General features: G+C 37.6%; 1 protein-coding gene across 2 annotated transcripts; it reads left to right on the forward strand.

Moving 5' to 3' along the window:
- The first annotated feature begins 10,347 nt into the window (after positions 1 to 10,347).
- On the forward strand, positions 10,348 to 12,825 carry LOC122066863. 2 transcript variants are annotated; one of them, XR_006136500.1, is made up of 5 exons: positions 10,348 to 10,841; positions 10,982 to 11,167; positions 11,236 to 11,424; positions 11,970 to 12,123; positions 12,417 to 12,825. XR_006136500.1 is itself a non-coding variant. In XM_042630690.1 (4 exons), the coding sequence occupies exons 1-4, from the start codon at positions 10,719 to 10,721 to the stop codon at positions 12,498 to 12,500; spliced, it is 582 nt and encodes a 193-aa protein (XP_042486624.1). In that variant the 5' UTR covers positions 10,365 to 10,718; the 3' UTR covers positions 12,501 to 12,825. The 2 variants fall into 2 exon arrangements, 1 of the variants encoding a protein (XP_042486624.1); XM_042630690.1 differs by lacking the exon at positions 11,970 to 12,123 and having other exon boundaries at positions 10,365 to 10,841.
- Positions 12,826 to 13,522: the final 697 nt, after the last annotated feature.

Consider the following 13,522-nt stretch of genomic DNA (forward strand, 5'->3'; position numbering starts at 1 on the left):
TAAATATGAAGTACCTAAAATACCTTTATAATAAGTTACTATTTCTTTTATCCAAATCGATTTGCTCCCCGTTCCAATTCCAAGACCTAATTTACCTATCCACCTACAATTTTTCAGAGCAGCGGCGGTGGCATCGACGACGCAGGACCTTGCAACGAACACCTATCCTCTGGCAACCACTCCTCTCCTGTGACTTGCAAGCCATCCACCACATCCATTAGCACTACCTAAAAACCAAGATGGATTTTTTCCCGTTCCACTCCTTCCTGGGATTTGGAGAGTCTTGGCGGTTGCTGGAGCGTACGTCCCCATTATAGTTGCAGAGCTGATAACAAATTGAGGAAAGAAAGGGATCATGGTTGGAGCCTTCAGGTTTGGAGGAGGTCGAAGGTCATTTAAAATAGGTATAATACCCTAAAATAAAACAATTCATGTCCACTTCCTTGTGAGGGGCATGGCTGTTTATCGTTTTTGTTGTTGGGGAAAAGTCATAGGAGCTTTCTCCCGTTATTAAGTGCATTAGCCCATTATTTATGACCAATTGTTTGATTCCTACAAGTAAGTTGGATAATTGGTTTTCTTCATAATTCCTACCGATTCTTCTCTCTTTCTATACTATGCCATTTTTATTTAATCCTTCTCGGCGTGGAGTGCATCTTACCCCCTTTCGTTGAAGGAAACTTCATTACCCCATTTTCAATGAAAGGAAATTTCACAGTATCAGATTCTCACACACCCAATCCCAAATCAAACAAAGAATTTTAAGAAGCACCAGAGGATATGCACAATAGGTTCGTTATATTATCCACTCCATAACCACCAAGAAAATGGAGGGAAAGCCATAGCCATTCTCCAAAAGAGGGTTGTCTAAGAGATGGGGCTTACCGTGAGGGAGTTCTAGATGGCAGGGATAGGGTGGAACAGGTGGGGTAAACGTGAGAAGGGTAAAATGAGTTTTAGTGAAAAGGGTATAAGGGTCATTTTAACTCTTGACTTAACAGTGATTGACGATAGGGGGTTTGAATCTAATTTGATGAAACAAAGGGGGTGTTCTTATAATTATGGCATTCTCCAGGGGGTGGCACTGTAAATTACCCAAAAACAAAAATGTGTTGATGGGTCACTTCTATATTTCTATAACAATTACAAATCCCATCGTCTTCTCACTGCAAGTCAACTTCAACTTTCAACTTCTACTTCAACTCCGAGTCCAGTAAAGGTAGGTAAATCTTCTATTATCTCTCCCTCTTCCATCTCCATACTTTCTACTTCCTACTTCTTACTATCTCATCTCTTAATGTGAACCAAATATAATACATTACAAATTGAATTTACAAACTGTTTTTCAAAATTAACACTATAAACTGCTTATAAATTGGTTGTGAATCAAACAACAAAAATTGATTATAAAGCGGTAAAACTGAAATCGGATGAAAACGATTATGATTTTAGCTTATTCTTATCCGATGCGATTTTGATTTTGCCTTATCAAAATGTAGACTGAATCAAAACAAAACCGAATAACAAATATCGCACCATTTGACACCCTAATTTACTCTTAGCCATGGTTTTAAGTATCTCCGATACCGATATGATACCCTCCGATACGTATCTTAAATTTAATCGGCCGATACGATACACACTGATACGATACATTGAATTTTTTAAATCATTTCGTATCGATATATATCCTACAATACATACCGATATGCATCAATACACCACTAATACACATCAATACGATACAACATGCCTCGATACGACTCTATGAAAAATATAAAATTGAGGTAAAATATACGTTTCGGTATGTATTGGTACGTATCGGTGTGTATCGATACGTATCAGTGCTACGGTCATATAATGGCCAATATGGGTAATTTTTCAGAAAAAAACGATTTTTTGAAGGGTTTTTGTTCCAAAGTTGCTGCCAGCCATATTTCTCTCTAACTAAAGTGGAAATCAAGGTTGGGAACAAGGATTTTACATTTATGGGACAACTACAGACCTTGAATTCTTAGTACGATACCCTCAATTTAGTGTTTATGCATAATATATGTTATCAATAGCTTTTTTTAACAAATTCTTTATGCAAAAGTGTTTAAAAAAATGTTTCCTATCCATTTATGTGTGTATCTTTAGCGTATCGTAGTGTATCTTCGATACAATACGATACCCTCCGATACGTATCTTAATTTTGACCGACCGATACGGCGACCGATACCGATATTTTAATCCTTGCTCTTAGCCAAACTTAAATATGAAAATACAAACTTTTGTACAGAAGGCTACTTATAGATGTTGGTATTTGCAGGGCCATTTCACGCAAGATAGGCCTTGCATAAATTTTCTGTTAGATTCTTAAACTTATTTTGGGTCATTGTATTTGTAACGAGTAAAGAGAAATAAAGATAGTGATATTAGTTTATTAAAAATAAAAATAAAAAATTGTAATCATGATTTTTGTCATTTTCTTTTTTAAATAGAAAAAAAAAATTTAATTAAGAAAAATCTGAAAGTAGAAACTCCACCCCAAAAAAAAAAATTTACAAGATGACTAGGTGGCTGTAACCACCAAACATGAGAAATACTTAGAACTAAGGCCCCCCCCCCCCTAACTAGAAAGTGAGGCTCCCTAGCTATTAGATGAAGAATGAATGAAACTAAAATTGCAAAACCAAGCCAACAACATGCCAGCATCGGAAAGGATGTCAAGATTGTACTTGTGTTGGCTGAGGAAAATATCACTAGAACTGCGAGCGACCTCAATCCCTAGGAAATATTTAAGGTTGGCGAGATCCTTAATATGAAATCAATGCTAAAGAAAGGAAATGAGGCCCTTGATAACCACTGGATCATTACCAGCCACAATGATATCGTCAATATATAGGAGGACAATAGTGTAGCTGCTGGAAGTGGACTTAATGAAGAGAGAATAGTTGGCTATGGATTGACGATAACCAGTATCCTTGAGAGAATGGGTAAGGGTGGAATACCGATTGCAGGAAGCCTGCTTCAGACTGTTGAGAGACTTGTGGAGCTTACAATAACGAGACTCCCCCTTGCTAAAGTAACCAAGAGGAATGCGCATGTAGACCTCATGAAAATCACCATGTGAAAATGCATTGTGGACATCTAATTGGTGCAAGTGCTAGCCCCGAATAGCAGCAACTGCTAAGAGATTGCGAATAGTGACAAGTTTGGCTATGAGAGCAATGGTATTTGTATAGTCCAGGCCCTCTTGTTGGGTGTACCTCTTTGCAATGAGGCAAGCCTTGTAGCACTCAACACTACCATCTGTGTGAGGCTTAATTTCGTAAACCATTTGCATCCAATAAGAGATTTACCTACAAGAAGAGGAGGCAAAGACCAAGTGTTATTCTGTCCAGGGCTTTGAGTTTAGCTTCAATGGCACTACGCCAGTGGGGGTGTTTAACGGACTCAGTGTAGGCAGTAAGTTCATACTCAGCAGAAAGTGCAGTAAGGAAACAAAAATGAGAATATAAAATATTACTGTAAGAAAGATGAGACGAGAGGGGGTATGGTGTAGTACCTCTCAATGCTGATGCCACAGATTGGGGAGGGGAACATGGGAAAGGGATGGATAAGCAAACAAAATCCTGAAGTGTAACACTCTAGCCCCATTAACCTTGGCACAATATTGTCATTTTTCTCCCATGGGCCTTAAGACTTTAAAATGCATTGTGCCATGTTAAGGAGACTAGAAGTTATTAACTAGACCAAGTAATCTCTCCCTAGGCGATGTATGGCTAAAATTTGTACACCTTCACCGATCTCTCGAACCCCCTGGTACTTGCAGTATTCTTAGTGGGGACACCTCACTGATCTCCCAGGTAGGTTCTGTTGTGGCTTCACACACTGTCGTTGTCTGTTCTAATACCATTTGTAACGCTCGACCTAATTGACCTTGGCACAATATTATCCTATTTGGCCCATGGGTCTTCAGGCTTTAAAACGTGTTCTGCCATATTAAGAAGGTTAGATGTATTAATTAGCCCAGTAATCTCTCCCTGGGCGATGTGGGACTAAAGTTTGTACACCTTCATTGATCTCCTAGGCAGATCTGGTATTTATCATATTTTTGGGTGTCACATGAAGGTAGGAAGGATGTATGTGAAGGCGGGTAGAGCGCCACGAGGGCAGAGGTGGAGGAGGGTACGGTGGTGGAGGAGGAGGGAAAGGTGGCAGTTGTGGACTTAGTGACGGAGAACAAGGTGAGGTAAGCGAATCCAATGGAGTAGAGGACAGCTCCAGGAAAAGAGAGTCGCAATCCGAGGAGGGTAGAGGTAAGACAGATGGAGAGGGGAGAGGGTTGTGACCAGAAAAGGGAAAGACAATCTTGTGGAAGGTGACATTGTGGTGTACAAAATAAGTATTGGTGGCGAGGTTGTATACACGGTAACTCTTTTGAGCATAGAGGTGACCAAGGAACACACAATGTTGTGCATGGGGTCAAACTTACGATGGTTTGGGCCACAATTGTGAGCATAGGATAAACAAACAAACACTTGAAGATGGTCATAAGTTGGAGGGTGGTGAAAAAACTATTCGTTTGGGGTTTGACCTTTAATGTTGGAGGTGGGGATGTGATTGATAAGATATGCAGTGATTAAAATACATTCGCCCCAAAAACAAATGGAAAGGCGAGTATGAAAGCATAAAGCACATGCAACCACAAGGAGGTGGCGGTTGCTTACGTTTAATGATATCGTTCTATTAGGGGGTACCAACGCAAGGGTGTTGATGCAAAATGCCATGCTGGGAATAAAATGTGAGCATGGGTGTAGAAAAAAATTCCATTCCATTGTCAGCCCTTATTTGTTGGATTTGACAATGGAGTTGAGTTTGCACCATGGCAAAGAACAAAGTAAGTATTTGATAGGTCGCAGATTTATGGCGCATTAGATAGACCCATACACAACGTGAATAATCATCTACAATGGTTAGAAAATAATGAGCACATGTGTTAGACGGAGTATGATAGCCGCCCTAAATGTCACAATGAATTAAAAATAAAGAGCATGTGCAACGAGTAGTACTCAACGGAAAGGGAAGTGTAATTTGCTTAGACAAATGACAAACATCACATGGTGTTGGGGGTGGGATAAAAGAAGAGGAACCAACTGAAATAAAAGGGGACACTTTTGAGACGATCAGGAGAAGGGTGGCCAAGCCGTTGGTGCTAGAGAGTTGAGGAACTATCACGAACAATTGGGAAAGCAAGGGAAGGAGCTGGTGAAGGCTATGATGTAGATGAAAAATGGTATAGTCCGTGATGCACTTTTCCCACGCCAATTGGCTGCTTCATTACCTGGTTCTGCAAAACACAAAACGAAGGGAAGAAAATCACAACACAGTTTAAAGGCTGAATTACTTTACTGATAGAGATTAAATTGAACTAAAAATATGGGACATATAAAAAATCTTGGAGGGCTATGGATGGGCAAAGGGATTTATCTGCAATATGGGAAACAGGTAACGTAGTACCATTGGGAAGGCGGATAGGTTTAGGACATGGGGCAGTAGAAGGGTGAATCAGGCCAGAAAGATTACAAGTATGATCTGTGGCCCCACTGTCTAATAACCAAGGAGGAGAACCCATACCTGAAACTGTATGGGTTTCAATAAGTCTGCTAATAAAAATCAATAAGAAAAAAAAAAAAGACAAAGAGAAATTATACTTAGCTATTAATCTAGCCTCTTAATCAAGAGAACAAACAAACCTTTGGAGACTAGTAGTGTCAATTCCAGAGCCTAAATAAGAAAACCTGAAACTGGTCTGACTCGTTTATTAAACGTGTTGTCTTCAGGCTCAGCACGACTAATATTTAGTCATTCACAGTGTAAGGGTACTACGATGGGTGTCTGACTGGAATCGACTGATTAATAGTCCAACTTGCTTAAAGCTCGTTTACTCAGCCTAAAACGTTTAAAGCACGATTAGAGCTTGTTTAGAGAGTAATATCTCATTTTCCCATTTATAGCTCGTCTATAGCAAGGCTAGAATCCGTTTAGAGATTAATGACTCATTAGCCTGATTATTGGCAGCCTAATTGAAGACTGGTACCAGACCAACAGTTTATAAATGTGACTAGCCTATGATCAGAAACGATAATTTAAATGGGTCGATCAAGATGCGAGAGATCCTAAAGTGGGAAAGTCTGATTAGACAAGAGAAAAACCAGCCCGACCGAATTGACACACATATAGGAGACTTACATTTTATATCCGAACAATTTCTAAGAACAAGTACACCTAAAAGAGAAAGAGCTTTGGCATGCAAGATCCATATTAAAATTTTTCGTATCAATTCCTTAGTCCCATCATATTTTCTTGATTTTTTTTTTATTAGAAAGAAAAAGAAGTTTACATAGAGTTCATAGTTTGGAACAGAAAGTTAGTATCCTTAATTAGGATTTTTTCGACCATAGCATTAAAGGCTATATGTTTGATCAAAAGAACAAGATTGTTGTCATCATTTTTTACACAAAAATTTGGTAGGGACAAATGATTCTCCATTTTAATAGGGAGTGGAATGGTGGTTCAAGGCCAATTCAAAAAGTTATTGGAAGTCATCTAGGGTTCAAGCTCAGTCACGTCGCTTCAGATCTTTTGAACTTCCTATTCTTTTTTGTTCACTTCTATCCCATGGAGAACTCTCCTTATTGTCACTTTAATACTCTCTTGTAAACACATAGTAAGCAAAGAGTAATAAACATCTATTTTTTGAAAATAGGGCAGTAGCCCACCTTGATATATTCTGAGATTTGTTGGAGACAATAGTTAAAATAAGCACATTATCAGTAAATTAAGGTATCTTAGGTCTATAATCAAGTTTCGGTTCAATTGCATTCACCTGAGAGGTGCACGATTTATGACCTGTGCCAAAGTCTATCTAAAACTTAACCTGATTGAGAACGATGTAAGGGCTTGGGTTTCGTGACCTATGAGTGACCATATTCCTTTGCCTCCATATGAAATAACAAATGATAATGAAGGTATTAAAGAATGATATCAAATTTCTTCAAGATATTTTTGGAATTAAAAAAAGTATGTGATCAAGTTGAAAATGAAGGAAAAAACAAACACTCAATTCTTAGCCCCAATGGGCCCACAATCCAAACTCTTCTTGAAAACTCACATATAAGGAAAACATGACAAATGTTCTCTTGTTCATTGTAGCACAAACCATAGGTAGGCTCTATGTCCACCCATTTATGCAATATTTTTTTAGTGGGAATTCCTTCATGTGGTAGTATCCAAAAGAACATCTTAAATTTGGGGAAGAATTTAGGTTTCCAAAAAAATCGCCAACATTGAGAGCAAGGAGACAAGCATGTACATATATTAAAGCATCTATTAAAGTTAGTAAATTAGTCTTCGAAAATTTTGTAGCAATTTTAGTTGTGAGAGATCCCTCCTTTGAAAGATGTCGCCACCATTAATCAGGTTCAATGGATATGGGGATTTGAAGAATATAATTAGAGATTGTAACAAGCAAAACGGAATAGTAAACCTATGTTCCATTGATTTCCCACTATAAAATTTATTAGTTTTTTGAAGATGGATAGGGGGAGGGGGGAGGAGCAGCATCACATGACATGTTATCAAGATAAATAGTGTTAGTTTTGTGTACCCATGGATCATTCCTAAAGAAAGTATTACAACCATTACCTACTTTGATGTGTATCATATGTTTCAAGGTAAGTAGAATACTTACTATGGCGTTCTAGCATAAAGACCCTCTAGATTTTAGATTTTTTGGTCGTTGTCAAAAACCGACTTGTTGTGGAAGTATTTTGCTCTGAGAATTTGCGCCACAAACTTTGGTCATTGTTCAGAAGACGCCAACCGAGCTTAATTAGAAGAGTCTTATTTTGAGTTTTCGAATTACGGATCCCGAGGCCACCTTGACTCTATGATTGACAAATTTTCTTCCATTCAATAAGACGAACTCTTTTTTGATTGCCAGAATCTCCATTCCATAATAGAATCAAATTTTCTATAGACTACTTTCGGTAAAGCAAAGAAAATCATTAGGTAGGAGGAGATTGAAGAAAGTACTTATTGGACAAGCACATATCTGCATAAGAAAGAAAATTAACTTTCCACAAGCCTAATTTTCTTTTCACCCTTTGCACAACATTTCTAAGGACAGGGATTTAACTTTGAGGTGGAACCATGGATTTAGTTCTCGGTAATGATACCAGTATTGGTCTTTGATCTGGATCTGTATCAAAGAGGATCGGTGCGTATCGGTCTTTTTTGCCCCTTGCTTTTCAGAAAAAAATATGTTTTTTTTTTTTTTTTTTACCCCTAAAACGACATGAGTAATCGATCAAAGATCAAAAATCAGTCTCAGCCAATACTAATACGATATGACCAATACAATACCAATACTTGAAACCAAAGGTGAAACAGATTGGTTCCGAAGTAAGAAGAATCACTGTTCATTTCATTTATACCAATAGTCAAACACAAAGAATTCTTGACACCTTGATTTCATTTTGCTGGTTTTAAATTAAGCTGGTAATGCTGCTGCGTGCATCCATATATATTATTAAATCTAAGTAATAAACAAATATTTACATATTAAAAACAACTAAAAATTGTGACAAGTGACAAAAATATTTGAAATGACTAAAAATGTAAAGAAAATAACAATTACTTCATCTTTTTATTTTACTGTATCCATTGATTTGTAGTTGGGATATCCATCACGCAATGACACAAAAGTCTTCTCTTCACAACCCGACATGACTTTCCCTTGGCAATTTAGTTTGTGGTCCAATTTGTGGAGATGCTTTGCTCATTATAAAAAACAGTCAGATCGATATGACGAGTTTTGCTTATCTTTTTTATTTTTTTGGTAACGAAGTGGGGGGAATAAATGGGGGTGGGGACAAAATATGGAATGGTAGTATTGGGTCTCGATCGGATACAAGTGTCCTACTGCACTGTGTCGACCAACTATGCTAATTAGTAGTTTGACCAACCGTAAGTTTTGGTTTAGAAGAACTAGAAGCATGAACTTGAAAGGAACTCAAAGAAGATATATGCGATTTGGACTAGGGGTGAAACAGGGTCGGGTTTCTTAAAACTCTAATCCAACCCTAGGTCCTCAAAATTCAATCCAGTCCCAATTCAATTCAACCCAACCCTCTCAGGTTCACGTTTAGGCCCAACCCTATCAGGTTCATACCAACCCAACCCAGCCCTAATTGACCTTATCAGGGCCAGGTTGGGTTGGGTTGGATTGGTTTGAGTTGGGTTGACCTTGGCTTCTATAATGGTTGGATTAACCTTGATTGACATATTTTTTTCATTCATGTCTCATATATTAAAAAATTATAGAAAAATAAAATACCTATTGGAGCCCTAATTTCTATTATAAAGATGCAAGGTTAAATTTCGGGCCGGGTTAGGTCGGGTTGGGCTGGGTTGAGGCCTCAACTCTAACCCAACGCAACCTTGACCCAGGGTTGGGGTTTTTCAACCCTAACCTGGCCTAATGGTCAAAAAACTTGGCCCAAATCCTGTTGGGGCTCAGGGCTGGTTCGGGTTGTCAGGGCCAAACTTTCACCCCTAATTTGGACTTCTCTATAGCCTACTACACCATGTAGCGTAAATTCAAGGGCTTAGAGCCCTTAGACACGCAGCTCAAGGTGCTCTCAGCCTTGGATTTATAGTACATGGTGTATCACACGACAAAGGATCCTCACACTAGATCATGACGTGGTGCACTCTATTTTAACACTCTTTAAGAAATAATTTAGAGAATAATTCAAAAATAGTGTAAAGAATACAAAAGGCTATGTCACAATTCTTGGCCCAATTTGTGATGTAAAATTTGTTAAAATTCTTTGGTTGACATGATTAAATTACTATTTGTACCTCTCAAAACCTAAAATTTATTTTCAAAGTATCAAAAATAAAAAGAATGATTTAACTCCAAAATTGACAACTATAACAAACAAGTGTTAAGTAAGGATGTTAAAACTAAGACGTTATGAGTTCAACTTTTGTTGGGGCTTACCTATCCAAAAATAAAATAAAATAAAATATTTTCATGAAAAAATGAAGATGTTTGGAGATTGGATCTTCTGCATATAGCAATGTATGCACATGTGAAAGATTCAATACCTATTACTCTATACCTACCATTTAAAGGGTGAAGAGGGGGCGTATATGAAAGCAAAAAGGAAAGTTGTTAGATCCTCACATTCACATGTATGTACCCGTAGAGGAAAATAATTTCGTTACTGCCTAGGTTGCAGTCCCATGGTAGCAACCAAGGGAATGGAATCTCAGGGGCAGGTTTGAAAATACCCACCTTGGGTGAAATTTTCCACCCCTACCCTTGAAATTTCACTCCCTTGACTGGTACCAGGGGTTGCAGCTACTTCGTTGCAACCTAGCCAGCAGCTACTTGGCTGCAACCCAGGCAACAGCCAAGTTTCGATTCCCCAGGAAAAAATTTCGCTGCAGCCTGGGTTGCAGCCAAGCAGTTGCAACCCCATGGTAGCAGCCAAGGGAATAGAATCCCAAGGGTAGGTTTGAAAATACCCGCAGAGGATCCATTATCGAAGCTTCTAGTGCTTGTTGGGTAGATCAGTTGAAGGTATCTACTTCATATGATATAGAATTGGTTCTCCTCCCAAATATTTATCTACAAGGTAATAGCTTCAATTCTCTTTGGAATGGACTCGAATGAGTATCTCAGTGCTTCAGATGATGAAGAACTGGAGAAAAGCAACCATGGAACAGCAAAAATTCAGCAACAGTTGCAGATTCTTCAATCTCTCATTCCCAATTCAAACCAGGTTTCATCTTTCTACACCATATTTGGAGATATATATTTAGATTTTCATGTTTTAACATGGATTTATTTGTATATGATGATGATGATGATGCTGATGATCTAAACCTTGAAAAATCCTGATCTATTCACTGTCTGTGCTAGACTGATTCAAGATCAATCATAGAAGATGCCTCAGATTATTTGAGAAGAATTCATGAAGAGATAGAGAAAGCTGAGAAGGAACTATCATCACAGAGATCAGAAGGCGATATTGGGAGCTCATCAGGGACAAGGATGATCCATAATGGTAGTAGTAGTACTAGTAGTACGGCCCCCCATATACTGAGGGTAAGGAACTAATCAGAACGTAGTAGCTAGCTAGAGCTTGTTGAGATATTAATTGTGAAATGAAACAGGTGGAAACAGAGAAAGTAGGCGGCGGATTTGTGGTGAAGATGATTTGGAAGAAAGGACCTGAGGTAGCTGGTCACGTGCAGCGCCTGATTGAGAGTTTGGAGTTGGTACAGTTGGAAGTGAAGATGAATTCTATTAATCTAAAAGACAACAATAATCCTCATGAAATGATAACCACAGCTTTCCTCGAGGTACACATTTCTACAAAAAACCTCTCTCTCTCTCTCTCTCTCTCTTCCTGTACAACCCCTTGTTGATCTGAGGGATGGATGAGGCTAGGTTATTCAAAAGATGATGATCAGTTCAAGGATACGAGGTGATCTAATGATTATCGGTTCAAGGATGCAAGGTGATCTTGCTTTTCCAGATAAGAAAGGGCAGAGAGAATACCGCGAGCCAATATCCAAGTAACAGGGGCTTCTCTCTCTCATGTATTTCATCTATTCCAACACTGCTAGTTACAACCACCTATCCCCTTTTTATTAAAAAGAAAAACCATTCTTGAGATGATTTTATAACTTTTATCCCAACCAAATGGGTTGACTACATAAAATTCTATTAATTTACTTTAGGATATGAATTCATCAATTCCGAATCTTCATTTAATATTTAAATTTTTGTCTATTATGCATAATTATTGATGGGCTATGGCTTTTTTTCTTTTTTGGATAAAATTGATGTGGTACATGGTTGCCCTCAAGTATTTACCTACTGTTTTTTTGGGTTGAACTCTCAGGTCTACCTTCTACACAAGAAAAAATGCAAGATGAAATACAAGGGCTTCTTTTGATGGTGATTTTAAGAGAGAGTTTTCTTCACATCGTAGGAAAAGAAAACCCACAGATCTAGGATCAATATTCCTTTTTTAAAAGTATATACAATACATTAAGGTAGTCTCCCTTATTCTAACTAATTGTTCCCTCTACTTAGTTGAATCATGGATGAAAACCATCTCCAAATGGTTTTAATCAATGCAATTGAAAAATTAAAATTTTTTTTTGAATATATTAAAGCAGGAAAGAAAAACAAAAAACTATTTATTTTAAGAGATTTTTTTTATTGGCATCCCTTAAAATATTAAATAATTTGTAATCTACACATACAACGACTGCAAATGATTTCCTCTGATTCATTAAGATGGCCACTTTTCTTATCTTTTAACTTTATTTGTTCTAATTTGAAGGTGATGGACGAGAAGCATATAACTGAAGAGGAGCTCTATGATATGATAATGGGAACAGCAACAAGGCTTGGCTTGGTACAGTAAACCTGTATCTAAAAGCTGGGCATGATTGGCAAAACGGTGACATATATATATATATATATATATACATATATATAGTAACTGAACTGATTTATGTTGATGATGTTATAACATTGAGACGCATTGATCTGAAGGTATGGTATATTATGAGATAGATCAACAAATCTGAATTAAACATTTAATTAACCCAATTTGCATGTTCTTGCACTTCACCTTGTTTGTAATCCAATTCCTTTTTAACTAGAGGAGGTGATAGTGGGGAAGCCAATTAAAAGGCTGGTTTTGTAGCTGCTTTGGCTTTTGGTTTGAAATGATAATTGTTTTTCTTTATTTTAGGGGAATAATCCCATATCGGTAAGTGACATGATTCATAAATAGGGACCAACCTCTTCCATGTAAGATGCATTTTAAAAATCGTGTGAGTATCAATCAGTCTCCAGGCCTCGAACCACGATGCCCAAAACGGACAATATTTACATGAACATGATGTGAATCTTAATTTCATCGATGGCACCATCCGTAGGAACCCTAACAGTAACCCCAACATTCTTAAACAATGAAAGCATTTAGGGGAATAATTTTTTTATTGATTCTAGGAAATGTCTGTGATAAACAAAAGGTTACAACAAAAAGAATCATTTCACAACTTCATCTAGTCCATTAGCCTTTTTTCACAAACCATACTATTCCATTTACAAACTTTCATCTATTGACATGCCCAAAAAAAAGGGAAAAAACACGTTTGACATATTTTTCCTTTAAAAAAAAAGAGAAAATTACATTTCCCTCTCTTATGTAGTTTGCCGAAATTATACTTGGATCTAAGGTTTGAACGAATTACACCCCCACCCCTAGCACTAGCGGTGTTTGTGCACAGTTGGTTTTAAACATCCAAAGACTGTATTACCCTTTAGACGAAACTGATTTTTGATGTTCAACTGAAAAAGAGGATGAGGAGGAGCTAACCTGCTCTGGTAATGCTAATAATGGCAGTACCGAGTACGAATGCTAACCCTTTAACGTCG

This window comes from Macadamia integrifolia, unplaced genomic scaffold, assembly GCF_013358625.1.
Source record: "Macadamia integrifolia cultivar HAES 741 unplaced genomic scaffold, SCU_Mint_v3 scaffold2619, whole genome shotgun sequence".
Lineage (NCBI taxonomy): Eukaryota > Viridiplantae > Streptophyta > Magnoliopsida > Proteales > Proteaceae > Macadamia > Macadamia integrifolia.